This window comes from Epinephelus moara, chromosome 5 (genome assembly GCF_006386435.1).
Source record: "Epinephelus moara isolate mb chromosome 5, YSFRI_EMoa_1.0, whole genome shotgun sequence".
In the NCBI taxonomy this organism is placed as follows: domain Eukaryota; kingdom Metazoa; phylum Chordata; class Actinopteri; order Perciformes; family Serranidae; genus Epinephelus; species Epinephelus moara.
In genome coordinates, this window is record NC_065510.1 from 35,503,078 (window position 1) to 35,520,853 (window position 17,776).

The 17,776-nt window shown below is 40.4% G+C and overlaps 1 protein-coding gene across 1 annotated transcript in view; it reads left to right on the plus strand.

Moving 5' to 3' along the window:
• usp43a (ubiquitin specific peptidase 43a) overlaps positions 1–17,776 on the plus strand; it is a 194,579-nt gene that overhangs the window by 84,716 nt on the left and 92,087 nt on the right. The window contains exons 5-6 of the mRNA XM_050044839.1: positions 1,045–1,180; positions 7,208–7,352. Coding sequence (XP_049900796.1) covers positions 1,045–1,180; positions 7,208–7,352 — 281 coding nt within the window. The remainder of the gene's footprint in view (positions 1–1,044; positions 1,181–7,207; positions 7,353–17,776) is intronic.

Genomic DNA, 17,776 nt, shown 5'->3' on the forward strand with positions numbered 1-17,776 from the left:
ATGCCTTTTCATTGCACATCTCGGTTTCTCATCTCAGGAGCATCTAACAACGTAAACAAAACAGCTGCTCAGATCCTCTGCCGTCTGCCCTGTCAGCCTCCCCACTGCTAACACATTACTCACCTGAATAATGCATGATGGGAAACAGGAAGTGGAGGTGTCAGCGATTACACCGCCTTCTTCCCAAATGAGAAGGCGTGACCTTACTCTGTCTCCCCGCTCTGTCTTTTTCCTCGGTACTAGCTTCTCTCATTTATGTTCTCTCATCTTTCTATGATCCCTCCATCATTTCCCGTCCCTGCATCCCTCACAGGACGTGTGCAGATTGCTGTAAATCAGACGTGTCCCAGCACACAGCAGCCTCCTTCGGGACCATCGCCAATGTGCTGGTTTAGCTCGTCATGTCCAGTCACACATAAATCTACACACACTCAAGGGAAAAATGAAACACAACAAGACGACATCTGAAAATAGTTAATTCACTTCAGATATTAAGCCAGACGCAGACAAATCGAATGGTTTATGCTCATGAAATTAGATTTTGTACAACAGTATTGTCAGAGGAAATCTTTTCCCCAACCTTATTAGACATTAAACAGCTCACAAGTGCAGTTCAAAGTCTCATTTTATTGAATGTTTTGTTTTGCTGTTTAGCAGCTGAAATACATCAAGACTCAATACATCTCGGGAACAAACTGACAATGCAGTTTCTGTTGCCCCCAGTGTCCTTGAATTCTGCACAATTGCATTAGTCTCTCTCTCTTTTTTGGTTTTGGCTGATATGTGTGTCTCCGAACGGGATGTGCGCAACACCTGATATGTGTGTGTGTGTGTGTCTGCATACAAATATGTAAATAACTCAGTATGCTAGGGTGTGTTTGGAATCTGTAATAATGTAAACATGCAAAATCAGAATTGCAAAACAATTCGGCACTTTGCTCTAGCATATCATCTATCTTCCTCTATCTGTCCTCCTACCCCTCCCTCCCTCACACACACACACACATACGCACTTCCTCCCTTCATCTTCTGTTTGCCCCACAGGCCGATGTGTGTGACGCTGGTGTTCAGTACGAAGGGTCAGAGGTACCTGCGGGTGGGGCTGGCTGTACCTCTCTTTGGTTCCCTGTCCTGCCTCAGAGCCATGGTGGCAGAGGAGGGCAACATCTCCCCGGACCAGGTACACACACACACACACACACACACACACACATAGAGAGACCTCTGCTCTGGGTAAAATTGTGACGTTATGCTAGAAATTAAATGACGTCACTAAACTCTAGGTGTAATAGGAGAGTGAGGGAGATGTAAATCAAGCAGTCTGCAGACTCCCACATATCACAGCCCTGAGAAAATGTTGAATCAGGTTAAAATAAGTGGAAACACCTGTGTGGGTGGACCATAACTATCTATGGCAGGGGAATTCAATTAAAATTCAAAGAGGCCCAGAAATTAAATTTTCCTCCCAGCAAAGGTCTCAGCCTCATAATGTCTAAACTGTGTCCTATAACTAACCTCCATGTCTATTAAAATAAAATAAACAATGCTCGATTTCCAAGTAGGATACTTTCAACATACTGCACAGACACATTAAGCTTGAATGGCACTCGTACGGAAAACATTTTTTCCCAGCACAATGAACCTAAGGTCTACATTTCATGTGAAAGAAAACAAGCCTGAATCTTCTGACTAAAATAAATAAATAGAAAAGTGCCCTTTTTGGAAAAACTGCAAACAGAGCTTCAGGAAAATAGGACTGTGACTGAATCCTGGCATTCCTAACGCACGTGTGTAGGTGCTCATTGGTGAGCCTGGACTCACTGCTGTAAGTCAGTGGTCAAGGTCTGTGGTAGTCAGTGTTGGGTAAGGGTTACTTTAAAAGTAATCAAAGTACGTTACTGTGTTACTTTTTAAAAAAGTAACCAGTTACTTTACTGCGTTACTCCCTGAGTAAAGTAACTCAATTACTTCGAAAAGTACTTCCAACGTTACTCCCTGAGAAAAGTATAACTCAAGCACTTTTAAAGTACTTTTGAGTATTCTACATTTCCTATTGGGCAATGGACCACAGGGTGCTAAGCCTACATTTTTTTGTCTCCAAAATTAAAGTTATGGACCACTTGCCCTTCACTGAGATCCAATTCTCCCATCACAGCCGTCACTTTGACCAGTAGAAACACAGAACGATCTGCTGCCGTAGACAACTGTATGACAACAACACCCCAGCGTTTTTAATATTTCCTCTAGGGATGTTACCACACAGAGTAAAAGGGGGAAATGATGGTGTGAAACAGCAGAGGCACTTTGTCAACCCGCTGAGTTAACGTTACTGTCATTAGCATCAAGCTAGCAAACAATGGTACATCCTCACGGTCGGACATAAAGTAATAACATTAACAAATAGCGGCGGGGCTTTTACTCACCACAACTGCAGAGGCTCCCAGCTTCATTTGAAACAAACTACATTATAGACGGTCCGTTATTTATTAATCCCTCTGTGTGTTTATATATTTACTTTTTATCCGCTCCGTTGTCTTTGTAAAGTTAACATATCGCACCGTCATTTCAAACTCAACACTTGTTTCAAATTAAAAGCCCCTTATAACCTCGGCTGAGAGAATCCCTCCATTTTCTAAATAGGCTTTTATTCTGAAACATTTGTCAGAACTTCCTGTGGAAGATACAGTAGCTTGATAGTTTACGTATGGCGCTTCAAATGTAGCTCCTGCCATCTGCTGACGCTTTTAGGTGACTACAACAACATGTCGGCTGGCACATGAACACACACAGTGACTCAAATAATAGTGAAAGTAATAAAAATAGGACAAGAATAACCCGATGACATCACACACGCCGTGAAAGACGACCGGGGATAATTGGTGAGTACCAGCGTGTAGCGTGTACCAGGCATAATGCAAGTCCTGAGTCTGAAATATGTCTGTCAGCGAGTCCTACTCCACCTATTTAGACTCCACCGTAGACAACGGCAGCATTTCTCCGACCACGTAGCGAGCCACAAGCTCCGTGGCTTCTTTCAGACTGATAGGTTTAACGTTATCTCCATTATTAGAACCAAACAACAGCCGTTGCTGTTTCGGAGCTGAAGGACCAGCGTTCTAAAAGTAACGGAAGTAACTGATGGCTTGTTTGAAAATGTACTCAAGTATTTGATTACTCAAACAGCAAACTAACGCGTTAGGTTACTCGTTACTGCAAAAAGTAATCAAAGTAACGCGTTATACCCAACTCTGATGGTAGTGTTGTAAAAAATATATCAATACATATTGATTCTGAGTATTTTAAACTATTTCAGTGCTCATTTTCTGCAGTATTGACACATCATGATCTGCTGCGTCTTCTGGCTCTCTCTTCTCTCCACCAGCTATTTGACACACACTGCTAGCCCCGCCTCCTCTCACTAACTCACTCACAGTGCTGTCTTCTCACCACTCACCTCATTCGCCCCGGTTGCACATAGGCTTCTGCGGCTTGATTTTGTTTTGTTCTTCTTTGCCTTTTGTGACACTCTCAGAGGCTTTTGAACATGTGCACTACCACAAGAATACATGTAAAAAAAAGTTAGAATTATTGTTAATGTTTAATACAGTCATAGTGCTATTCTCTGTCACCAACCAAGAAAAGCAAAGTAGTCTTCATGTTATAGCCCTGTTATGGTGTCAAATAACATTTTTCATGACATAGTATCAAAGTTAGAAATTCCAGTATTGTGATAACACTAGTGTTCTCAGACACAGTCTGTAGCCAGAAAGTAGCAGGGTCCATTGCTTCATGCTCCATGCTGATATCTCTTTCACATCTCTCGCTGTTGTTGTTACACTGTTGTTCTCTCTACCAAACTGTCGGCAAACAATCGATTTGATTGGCTCAGTTGAGTGAGGCTGTTGCCGTCTTAACTGCATTAGCTGCCCCCGATGTCTATGGCCGTGACTGTCGGAAGAAAAACAAAAACAAAAAACAAAACAGCACTCTGGAGAATGTATTATTTATCCTTATTCATTCATCAGAAAGTTGTCACGGGTCTCAGATAGAACTGTCGCACAGTCTGGGTTGGACTGCAGTTCGCTATTTGGTGATGGCCGATCTTTATTCTATTTTATTTATTTATTTGGATCCCCATTAGTCACTACCAAGGTAGCAAGTACTCTTTCTGGGGTCCACGCAAACAAATATTACTTCATAGCGTAAAACAAATATATAATTAAAAATCCAAGGCAAAAAGAAACAAAATACAACTAAAAAAAGGAAAACTATGAAACAAACAAACAAAAAACAATAGATTAACCACAAAATAGTCAGAATTTGTCAGAAAAATAACTAATAATAGTCTCTGGGCTTTTATGAAAAGCTTTTTTTTTTTTATATAATCCATGTTTGTTTTTTTGTCCAAAAGTGCCAAACTTTTAATAGTTCCAGCATCTTTAAAGTGATTTGCTGCTTTGTTCTGTTTTATATTATTTAAATTCAAGTATCTTTGTTGTTTAGACTGTTGATGGGACCTCATAAGCAACTTAATGTTACTTTGGGCTCTGTAAAGTTTTGGCAGGCATTATTACAATGCCACAAAAAATAAATAAACAAAAGAAACTCAACAAACGTATTAATAATAAAAATAATCTGGGATGCCTAATTGGAGTGGAGGCATTGTTTCCTTCTGTATAACAAGTAAAAGTCCAGTAACTATCACCTCAAGCTGTTATTTAAAAGTGAAAATGAAGTCCATCCATTACTGTGCCAAGTACAGTAGATTAAAGTTCAACCGGGAAGTTAGTTAGCTCTAGTAAATGTTTACAGTGGATGATTGGGTAATCATTATCCTGACATCTGGAATGTTAGTGGTTTAGATAATGAAAAACAGTAAAACAGTCAGCATGTTTAAAACCTCAGCCATGAAGTCAGTGAGTAAAATATTTTCTTCACAAGAGTAATGGCCAATACTTAAAAAGTAAAGCACAGGTTAAAAAAACAACATAGTCAAACCGAGTTCTCTGTTATAGCATGGTAACACTTGAATGCATGCACACAGTAAGCTGAAATGTCACCAACAAGAGAGAGGCAACAGGAGAAGATTCCAGAGGTGTGTTCATAAATCTTTCACCCGCCCGACAACATACTGTATGATGAACACTGCTGGGTTTTTTAAACCTGTGTCCACAGCAGCAGGAGAGTAAGAGAAGCAAAGACTCAAATGTCCTTTTTCATGGGTCATCAGCGCATTGTTCCACTATCTGTTGTTTAAGAACAGCTGTACCTGTATGTCAGAATCTATTCTGAGATTCACTGTATAGTAAACAAGTGTCTGAGTGTAATAGAGGGATGAGATGAGTGATGCTCTTAATGTCATCTTTTGGCCCTCAGTGTCTGCTATTTATTTGCCTGGAAGTTCGATTTAACTTCATGTCAGTGTTGATGCATCAACGTTCTTCTGTTTGATTTCCTGAGGGGCAAACATCTTTTAAAATCAGCTAACGGACCATGAAGTAGTTTTGAGTTTTTAAGGGCAGATTTACAAAACGGTTAGCATTCTCGCACAGTTCAACTTCTGTGTTGAATTATTCTGCAAACTAGCAGATGAATTGTTCCAATTTCCCTGGTTTCCTGAAGAGGAAATTCATTTCAGTTCACAGGATGAGATTTTGTTGTTATGCTGCTGCATCTCTTACACACCTATGGTCTGCCCACACAGGTGTTTTCACTTACTGATTAGACATCTTCTCAGGACTGTGTGTGTAGACGCTGTGCTTAATTAACATCTCCCACTCTCCTCTGTAAGTGCTGTTGCATCTGTGAGAGTAGGAATACTCACACCGCCATCACTCTTATTGCTTCTGCCTTTAATTCCTACCAGTTTACACCAAAACATAAATGCAAACAAAGCACAAAAGCATATCAGCGAATCGGGCTGTAACTAATGATTATTTTCACTATTGATTAATCCCTTGATTATTTTTATGATTAATCAATCATTTAGTCAAATGTAAAAACAAAAATACCCAGAACCCAAAGTGACGTCTTAAAATGTTGTCCAAGCAACAGTCCAAAATCCAAATTCTCTTTATTTACTATCATAAATGACGAAGGGAAGCATCAAATTCTCACATTTAAGAAGCTGCAACCAGCAAATGTTCGACATTTGATGATGATTAATCGAGCATCAGAATGAGAGAGATTAATTGTCTTTCGATAGACTAATATCAATCATTTCAGCACTAAAGACAGAGGAGGACAGAAACAAACTCTGTGGGGCAAAGAAAAAACTTTTTTACCTGAAGCAGGTCATTTGACAGACACATGCACACACATACTCACACAGTCTGTCATACTGTCCACTTACTGTCTGGGAATTAATCATCATCCATTATAAGAAGTCGGATTTTAGTCAGTTAAACCCATGGCTCGGTCTGTCTCACCAGCGAGAATTAACTGAGTGAGTGAGTTAAGGGCCATTGCTATGGTTACCTGCCGTTTAATAATCCGTTTAAGAGTATTTTGAAACACAAATAAATAAATTATGTTAAAATAAAAACCTTCTCAGTCTGCACTTAAATATGTTGCAGCACAAACTATTCAGCAGTTTTCACTTAGTACAATTTTTCTGCGTCACTGTGAGGGCACTGAAGATGTTTGACTTGAATATGAAACTAGGAAATACACTTTTTTGATAGATCTAAAATAATAATTAGAAAGAAACTTGTCCTCAGTGTAATTTCCTTTGCAGATGATCATGTTCTGAATTTTTATCTTGATGTATTTCAGTTGCCAAGTTTTGCTCTCTGAGTTTGTGTTTTTTTGGGAAATTTCTTTTAGTCTTTTACAAGCTGCTTTATGTGATATATTTCTAGGGATTTAAAGCAGCAACCTTCGGGGTTTACTTTGATTTCTTTGAGCTGATTACAGATGTATCCAGTTTTTATTTCCTCACTGAATTAGCCTGCTTGCACGCATAAGTTTATTGGCTTATTCAGGTGAGTCATGCTCATGTAAGCTGCCACAGAGAGACAGTTTTGGGGCCATTGTGGCTCAATGTTTTTTTCCCTTTCAGCTAAATTAAATTTCTTTTTGTCTCTTGTGGGGGTTATTGGGTTTGCAGCAAGTAGAGAAAATCTGGTTCAGCCCTACAAGGATTGCTTGAGGCACTTCTGCAGGCACAAAGTTCACAGCGTCTCTGTTGTGCGCTCTCTTTCTCCAGGTCATCCTGGCTGAGTTGTACTCCACGGGTTTCCAGCGTTCCTTTTCGGATGATGATGACCTGACAGCAATTGCTGATAGCGACGTCATCTACGCCTTTCAGGCTCCTCCCCTCTACAGTCGTGGAGGCTCCGCGCCGCACTCAGGTAACTATGGTAACAGGATGTCCTTCAAAAACACTGACGACAGTGACTTCCCACATTGGTAGTTCCTTTTTTTCACATTCCTCATTTCCAATCTTCTCTTTTCCAGCCTCCCGCTGTCCTCTTGATTAACTTTTATTCACACTCATACTTTTGAACAGTTGTTCACTTTTAGTAAGTATTTTTCACAGGCAGACATCTTACTTTGGTGAGGAGCGGGCCAGTGTCTGCAAAGTGCTTTGTATTCCTCCTTTCATTCTGTTTCTTTCTGCATGAAAGCACCCAAACAAAATTAAATTAAATGTGTCTGGATGCCCGGTGCATGACATCATCCTAAATATAAAGTTTGCCTGAGTAACGTCTCACCTGGATGAGCTCCTACAAATGATGAAGTTATTCAAAACTCAGGGAAGTTATCAGATTTTGGGGAGTAAGAACCATGTCACTGTTGTCTGTGAGGATAAATTTCCCTTTATTCAAGGGGCTCTCAGGTGCTTGCTTCCCCTCTCTCAGCGACAGAAGAGCTTTGTGTCCTTACACTAATTAGAGAGACATGGGGTTGAGTCAGCCTTGCATCATCACCGCCCTTTAAAAACCCTTTCAGTCCGTGCAAGACACTGCAGAATGCACCGTTGATGAGTATAATGTACACACAAACACACACACTGCTGTTCTGTAAAGCAAACTGGCTGACTGAGCCCCTCTCAGTAAATGCAGCAATTTAGTATGAAGCCATCATCTTTTATAAAAGACCCTGACTGAGTGGCCCATGTTATGGCTCAAATATCTAAATATATAGGAAACAGAGAAAAGTGTTTCGTAAAGTGGCATCTCAACAATACATTTATAACAAAAGCCTGAGTCACAGAGCAGGGGTGTGGAGATTGAATGACATGTGTTTACTGTACCATGCGTAAAGATAATTTTTGTTGCATTGTGGGAAGTGTAGGACCAGTGTTTATGCAGTGTGACCCATACTAGGACCTGAGAGTCAGGATGACACGAGCTCTGCTGCTTTGACGTTGACAATTCTTTTTTAAATCTGTCTTTTGTGAGTTCCTCAATTTTTAGAGAGTGCAGCTCTAAATTGCCATAGTAGCCCTTTATATGTGTGTCTTGTGCTGCCCTCTTCTGACAGCAGTGGAATTAATTTCACATACAGACCTAGTTGTGATTCCTTACACCAAAGGGGTTCTACCAGTGTTATCAGGAGGTATTTGCAGCTCTTGAAAAGTCTAAAAGTGCATTGAATTCAGTTTCCTCCGAAAGGCCTTAAAAGGGGTTGGACTGAATTACCTTGACGTCACACTGACAACAATCACTTCCAGGTAGACAACTGGAAAGTGATTCCAGTTGCAGAGATATGTGAAATCAGTTAGCCACCTAAAACAATGAATCAGTTTAATTGTACACTCTGTTTGGAATATTATCTTAACTTTACCTTATACACTAACCAACTGAGGCAGTGGTAGACCAGCAACTCCTGTGTTCTTCTAAGTAAAATTACTGTTTTTGTCAGTGGAGACTTGTGGCGGTGAGATCACGGCTTCAGTTTCCCGTTGGAAAAGGCTTTCTGATGGCAAGGTAAAGCAGTGAAAATATTCAAAATATAGTCTACTTCATTTTATTTAACATAACACAAGGGTTTTCTACCCATAGGTTATTATAAAAAAAACGTTATGATTCAGTCTATTTAAAAGTCTTCACTTTAATTTACCAAAGTCTGAAACACTTTGTCTTGTCTGGTGTAGGCAGTAACATTTTGCGAGCTGATCAAAGGGTGATGGTTGTGACAGTGGGTTATGCACTCAGGAGGCTGTTCAGTCCCAATTCTTCATTAGTTATCACCATCAGACCTGCAGCAAACATATTTCCTATCACTAGCTACAGTAGACAGGATGCTTATGGTTTCATAATGGGCAAGTGTTCATATAGGCAAACATTTAAATGAACTTACAAAGATGAATAATTCTGAAATGGTTAATCCATCTATCCATTTTCTGCTGTTTATCTGGCCAGGTTGCATTTAATTCATAATATCATGAGGAGCTTTTGTTTTATACAGCTGGGAAGTACTGGGAAAAAACAATAATTAAATAACTCTAGGCCTTCCCTACTGGCTTTCATCATTTTCTCATATTTTGGATGGTATGGTCATAATACAGGTACTAAATTTGGGGAACTTGGTGAATCCCACAGAAACCCTGTGAATGAGCATACTGTATTTTGATTGAATAACCTTGTTGTGACATGGGCAGGTGATCATCTGTTTTAAAGGTGTCGGCAATCATTCAACTTTCATTTATACCATCCACTTAGAGGGTGAACATCCAGCATAACGCTTCACCTACAAAGTCAGTAGAATGTCAGTGAAAGGGAAATATCAGGGAGGTTACAGGTGCTTAGACAACATCTAGTGGAGTTAATGAAGCAAGGGCGAGCATCATCCCCTCACTGTAGGTGGATGGCAGTCAAGCTTTGAGGGTGAACATTCAACCAAAGGCAAAAAATGTTTGATTTCTCATTGCTAAGGCAGCCTGTGTGAACCTTCTTTTCTCTTTATGGCATTACTTTCCGCTCGCTCCTATACTACAAAAGAGGGCTGTAGATCTCTTTTATCACGCAGCAATTACTTTAACAGATCAATGTTCACGTCTAAAAGGGGCTTAATTGAATCATATTACTGCCACTGTGAGTGTGAGGTCATTAATTGTGAATCTCTGTGGGGTACCTGTTAGGAAAGTCAGAGTGTGCCTTTGTCTGCAAGCCTTTATGGGGGTTTTTGTTACCTCTGACGAAGAATGACATCAATAATTCACATATGTGGTCATGAAAAATTAAGTCTCTTCACTTTCTCAACAGGAGGCATTGCTATTGTCACTTCACACGGTAAAAAAAAGAGGAAGCAGACACATATGGTGTGCTTTCACTCGCAGTCACACACAGAAACACTAAAACACACACATACACACACCGTGTAAGTCAAGTGGGTAATGAATCCATTAGAATTACACTGGAGAGTCTCATAAATACATGGCTCTCAAGAGAAAACCTTACACAAAACACACACACACACACACACACAAAAATGCACTTGTAATGAATCACACCTTAGCGCACACTGGGAAATGTGACTTCCATTCTTGTGAGCAGTCTGACGAAAATGATGAATGGTCCTTATCTCCGAATAATTCATAAGATCGGAGCAGACAGATTCCAGGATATCATAACTTCATTTGGTGAGATTTATGTCACGTTATGTCAAGTGTAGCACCTGAATTTATACAATGATTGATTTGTTTTTTTGGCATATCTCTGTTGTGCATTTTGTTTTGACTGTATGAAGACTGTTTGGTAATCATCACATCGAGTTTGACAATTCAGAGACACCGCCGTTGCTGGTGGTTTAACAAAAGTTATCGTGGTTTGAAGCAGTACTGTAGAAGTGTTACTATGGTTACAGAGGTTATGTAAGACCTTAATTACTCTGGGGCTTAAGGAGGCCTCTTGTTGCCAATCCAATATAGTCTCTCTGCTGTAAGAATATTATTGTACAGTACAGCACAGTGCACGATGACACACAAGCCAGATCGGTGTTTGTGTATATTGTTGGCTCTAGTTATTTGATTTGGTTCTCATCACATATGTCAGGTAGTGCAGAGGCCTCTTCCTCAGACTAAACAAGCCGTCAGCTAGAGTATTGCCGCTGTCCATCATGTAAGTTTGTTTTTGCAGCTTCTGTGAAAAAGTCAAGCCTACTGCTGCCATGATGGATGGCAACATGAAAGGCCTATAAAACCAAGAATATAATGAAAAACACACGGCTCACGAGCAGATCTGTGACTAAAAGAGGTGTGAGCTTTGGCATATTCACATGTGAGTGATGTTTCTTTAAAAGGCAGAGGCATTTATAATTTCATTTTGATTCAATATTTTGTGATCACTTTATGCTTTCCTTTTATTTATGGGCATACGTTTTTAAAAAGAATACATTTGCGTATTTTTTAGGGATACACAGGTTTTGAAATTCTGGGCCAATGCTGATATCGATTGCCCAGTTCAGACCAAAGATTTGCGACGAGACGAGTTGAAACAATTAACTACTTGCAATGCACTGTTACGCAACGTTCTAAAAACCTGCCAGTTCACACCAATGCAACTGCATGAGATGGTGTATCACCTCTATGCAACAACTCTCTGTACTTCCATTCTGATTTCTGCTTTTCAGACTTATTTACTGGCAGAATATAATTTGTAGCTTCTTAAAATATGAATGAGGATAGTGAGATACTGGCTACAGTTGCATTTGTAGTAGTGATGAAACAGTGAAAAACAGAAACAAAACGAGCATCAGATGGACTGTATTCATAATCAGTACGCCACAATAATTTAAATAACTAGCACCAATTAGTACGTCAATGAGAATGTGTGTGTTTGTGGAGGGCATAAGCACATACACCGAGCAGCAACAGCGATCCACCATCCAACACTGGAGCACCTGAGGACGGAGCAGAGGGCTCGGCGGGGACGGAGCACCTGCGGCAGCAAGCAAACACACCATCTGCGGTCATTTTGACTTGACCAGCAGGCTTAACTACAAGCCGATTGACTGTAGAAACAGGTGACGTGCTTAATGTTCCAAAATCAGCCGCTGGCGATTTGACCAGCTGAGTTGCAGGTTACACCATCAGCCGGCTTGAGTCGAACTCAGAGCAGCCAAATTTTCTCTGCAGCGTTCTTAAATGGTTTCGTCTCATCACTAATCTTTGGTCTGAACTGGGTTTAGAATAAGAATACGGTCGATAGCTGAAACCAGTGTTTTTATATTGTTGTTTATTTTGTTTTTGTTGTTATATTAAAACAAAAAATATCTACACCATCAAAAAATGACTGAACTGTTTTAATATAATTAAGCCCTTCATTACACTACCTGATTCAAACATTCACATTTATAAGACAACCTTTAATATAACTTTTCACATGAAAAACACATTTTAAAAAAGTGCTTAAAAAGCCTTTTTACTATCAAAATTCCCTCTCTAATGTCTATTTTATATTGCTGTGAAAACATCAACAAATGTCTTCTTTAAACTATTTATTCAAGTTTCTTATCAAAATTTACATTTACATGATTACATTGAACACATCATGTGAACATTGTAATTTTACCTTCACCCAATACTCATTTTTACTGAATAGAGCTTGAACACATCATAATGTAACCAAATGCAGCCTCCTTGATCAGTTAGTTGTGGCCACCAGCTGCGTAGAGCTAACCTTAACTTGCTCTCCTGTCAAATTTAACACAGATTTGTTGTTCACAATGTAGCATTATCAGGGAAACAACAGAATGCATCCTCTGATACGACGATAGTAAGTTTACTGCATCCTTTGGTCCCAGAGACATCTCGGGGAAGATCTCTGTTCATCCCAAACGCGTTTTCTGAGCAACAGTGTGATCACAGAGCCCATTTCCCAAACAGTCATTGTGTTCTTCTTGTACCTGCTCATTAATTTAAGTTTCTGTAATGACTCAGAACCAAGAAACCCAAAAGCACAGACTCAGAGACAGAAATATTCTTTAATCAGTCCAAAAACAAGCAGGGGTCACAAACTAGGCAGGCAGGCAGATCAGGCAGACAAAACCAAGGGACTAGGCAAAAAATCTTCAGACCGGGAAACAGGCGGGGTAGCCTAAAAGGTAACAGGCGAGCCGACAGATAGACAAAGAATGCTGGAAAGCTAGGCAAACACACTAGACAATCTGGCAAGGAGCATGAGAATCTGGGCCAGTACAGTATATGAGGAGTGACTGATGAGCATAATGGGATCCAGGTGAGGAGATGGGCGGGGAAAACTCAGGTAAGGGAAATGAGGTGATTGCAGGGCAGATGGGTGTGGCGGGATCTGCAATGACAGGAGGGTTAGTGATCAGGCAGGTGAACAGCATGAGAACTAGTCACTAAGACGGTGAACCCGTGAAAGTTTCCGGCTGTTAGTCTCGAGCCCTGCTTTTGAGCCTGCACAAAATTGATATGACAGCAGAAAAACATCGGCCACTGCCATCACTGAATGTCATCTTATCTGCCAGTAGGCCGATGACAGTCAACAAAGAGAATATCAGTCAATATCGATGTTCAGCTGATACATCGGTGCATCCCCTCTGTCTTTGTGTAGACAGAAACACAGTTCAGTGATGAATTTACAGTTTTATGGCTCGGGCTGTACAGTCTATTCCTTAGATTAAAATTTTCAGTATTTAAAAACACGTACAGGGACTATATGGAGCAGTGGAGTCATGATTGGAACTATTAATCTGCTGTATGTCCTCAGCAGCAGGAGAAATGTGGTCAGTAGAAATAGTGTTCAGGCCTGACTAACTCTAGTTTTACGGGAATCTGTAGAAAAATAATATTTTGTTTGTGCTCATGGGAGACACCCAGTTTTTATCTGTCAGCAATGGTAGATGTACATCATTTGGGAATAGGAATCTTTAATTGTAATAATTTCTCTCATTGTGATTATTAACTCTCAATCAGCACCTTTTGATCATACATGATGAAACATACACCACATAGATATTCTACCCCTGTAGAGGTGATTTAATTTGTGATGAGTGAAACACTATGAAATGACATGCAAAAATGTATCTCAGGTAATGATGTATTTTTCAAACTCATCCAGAAATCAATTTATGCTCATAAAATTGGATTTGTGTGACAGTTATATTTGCAACAGAGAATAAACTCATCATGAAACCAACAATATATTAGCTCAACAATCTTTTATTTGTCAGTTTGTTTACTGACATTTTATATTTTTCCATTGAGCTGCTGCAATTCATAACTCTAATTTTCTGAATTGTTCTCCCCCCCCCAATAGAATTTTAGCAGCCGTATTATCAACTCATCATTTACAGAGTCCACTGAGATTAATAAATAAGGCAGTAAAGGGAAAATGGGACATGATAATCCAATCCACAATGAATAAATGCAAACATTCAAAGCATTATGATCAACTAAATCCTATTAAAAAGAAACAGAAATATAAATATGTTGTGTCTTCTGTAGAAGCTACTGACTGAAGTCAGCACACTAGTGGCAAAAACATAAGGTTGACAATGTGTAATAAACTGCTGACTGAAACAGAGAATTTAGTCTTAATATATTCTCAGAGAGGTTAGATCAGCGTGTGGCACAGAATTATACTTTTCTCCATCTGAAAGCGGGCATCCGTCACATACTGATGTCCTCCCAGGATTGTCTTTATCTCCCTGTCAAGCCACCACAGCATGACAATTTGTAGGTCTCTTGACAGCTGTACAGTGACTTTAAAACAGTAGAAGTGAGTTGCATGGCACAACCCTGCTCAGAAATGCTCTTCATGTACTGTCCTCCCCAGACTGGGAGAGAGGCAAGAGGATGTATGGACTAAAAATGTGCTTTAACAGCAGGAGATGGCGGGAAGGAATGACACGGGAATAAAGCAAATTACCACACTGCAGAATTTGGACATGCAGTGGCGAGAGCAGATGATGATTCTCTAGTGTGATATGGGGTTCATCATCACACCTCCTTTCTTGCTTTACCTCTTTTTCTTCCTCTGTGATCCTGAAAATGATATTTTTGCCACCGTATTATTGCTGCTCCAGCAGAGGAGAACACGAAGAGGCTGCTGTTGAGACATTTTCACATGTAGGCTATTTTCTGCAAGCAAGAGAGCTTTTCAAATTTAGGGGAACGACCTCACTGTAAGGCCATGTTCAGAATGATAATAGCAGTAGTAATACAATCACAGAAATGCAGAATCCTCATTCCTTAAATGAGACCACTGCGTTTGCAGCAACGCAGTGCAGCTTTGTAACTATAAATGTCTATATGTGACATTCAGAGCATAAATATAGCAGCACACCACTGTTTGCTCTGTAAAGATGTAGTGGGGTAATGGTGTGCTGAGCAAAAAATGAAGTCACACTCTGTTGTTTGTCCAGTCAACCTGATCCAGCCTCTTGTGCATGTCAGTGCATGTGCGTGTCCCACTAGCTAGCGTATTGCCGTCATTTTGCACTGCAGTCATATGGCTGTTACTGCTGATATTGGCATGGTGTTGTCACAGAAGCGTAGCACCCACTTTCTGGTTCCCCCTGGTTAACACTGTTAGCTCTGTCAGCACTGTTGTCGCTGTTAGTGCTGTTTATAGAGTTAGCCGCATTAGCTGCTAGCCACCAACTCAGCCACATCCACACTGAGAATTGTGTGTGTCCAGACAACTCATACACTCTGAATGTCACGTAAAGCCCCTTTAACAGCCTGTTTTATGTCCCAGCCCTGTAATGACTTGTGAAGTTCCGGTGCCTCCAAGTGCTCCACCTGCAGATGCTGCCTGCCATTTAAGACAATTGCATGATTTCTAATCTCTGGACTGTGAAACTGAATTTGATGCCTCTCAGTTGGCTGGCTGAGATTCCACTGCATGCAACTTCTCTTGTTGATGATGTGTTGTACACGGTGAGCACCAATAAGAAGATGTACCTAGATTTGAAAAACATCAGGTCTCCTTCTGTGGCCTGCCTGATGTCCCAGCCTCTCAGCGTGAAGACCTGTTAAGTTCCACTCCCTCCAAGACGTGAGACCCTTTCACAAGACACAGATTTTTCTGACATTAGGTTTCCTCCTCTAAAAGACAAAGTGGTCTGTTTGGTGTTCAAGCCCCTTCACCTGCTGCCTCAGGAGCTTCTTCTGCCTCCAAGACCTCCACCTCCTTAAGATATGCTTGACATTGAAGACACCACTGAGAAGAAGTACCCAGATTTTAAAAACATTGGCTTTCCTTCTCCGGATGATGGCACTGATTCAGATCATCCCAATGTGATGCCTCGGGAGGTTCCACTGCCTCCTAGACCTTCACCTGTTGAAACATCGGGTTTCCTTCTCTTGACAATGAAGTGCCTAAATTGGTGCCACTCAGTTGGCTGTGTGAGGCTCCTCTTTCTGTCGACATTCCACACCTTGAAGAGAAGAAATGCCTCAATTTATCTACTGTCACTTTCCCTTGCCTGATGACATATGAGCCTAATGAAGTAGTCTGGTTTATTTTGTTACTTTTTTTCTTGTCCTCTTAAATATGTTTACGAATGAAAATGGGCCAAATTACATTTTAGTCTCATATTTAATCAGCCATGTTAATGATGAGAAAGTAATGATTAAAAATGCCTAAACTGCAAAACCTTACAAGTAACACAGAAACAAAGAATAATCAATTCTGGATCATTAAAGCCCAATGTGGAACATACCGTCTCGTCTAAAGTGATGGGCTGACAGACAAACATTGCCATCCCCAGATCCACACTGCTGCTAGCATGGCTGAAAGTATCAAAGACAAAATATTACAAGTACTTGAAAATGTACCCTTCCTTTCTAATTGTTGGTCAGGTATATTTGCCGGAATAAGACATATTATAATTGTCATCTTAGCTGTAATATGTCAACAACACAATGCTATAGGTGTCGGATTTGCTGGGATTTTCTGGAAGGATTGATATGGACCAATAAATAATGATCATTCATTTTATAGCATGACAAAAAGCATTGAGAATATAAACCTCAGTGTTGAGTAAACTAACTGTCATGCTTTGTAGGCAGTGTTGCAAGAGTGATGCAGGGAATTCCTCTGTCGTCATCACCTGTTGTGTATTTCAGTGTGTGCGAGCAGGATTTCCCAGACTTTATCAGTAAACTGTTTCGGGGATATTGAATCAGCGCCGCTCCCAGGTACAATAATGAGCTTTCACATTTTAGAGCAAATGGCAGCAGGAGGTCTCATGATGGAAAACACTGAAAAATCAATTAGGTCCAAAGCGTCACAGTAGCATCCTATTTCACCCCCAACAATCCAGGCAATTTGCACATAAATAGAGTGATAAAGCTCCATAATGCTGCACAAAGAAAAAGACTTCCTGCTGAATAGTAGCTCAGGGAAGCTTAGCGTGCTAACTGCGGGTGATGTTCACCTGGTGCCCTTGAAATTAAAAAGTTAGGACCTCTGTGATAATGGAGAAGTCAGTGAGGATTTGAGCAAAATGGACTGTGGGAGTTGAAAGAGAGGGGTAATAATCTAGACATTCAAGATGGAGATACATATGTAGATAAAGCAGTCCAAAAACCTTTACCAAGAAACACATAACACACCTGAACGAGACCAGTGGACCCGACGGCATCCTAAATGAGATGCTGAAACACACAGACTCTAAATTGAGATCAGCCATTGTGAAACTTTACAATTTAATAGCCAGATTGGTGAATTCACGAAAAGACTGTGTGACTTTTGTGGCCGTTAAATAACAGAAAAAGAAACAGTGTCATTCTCAACTGCTAAGGGTGATATGCACCCCTCTGCTCTGCCAAGCAAATAGTGTCTCAGTGTTCCTA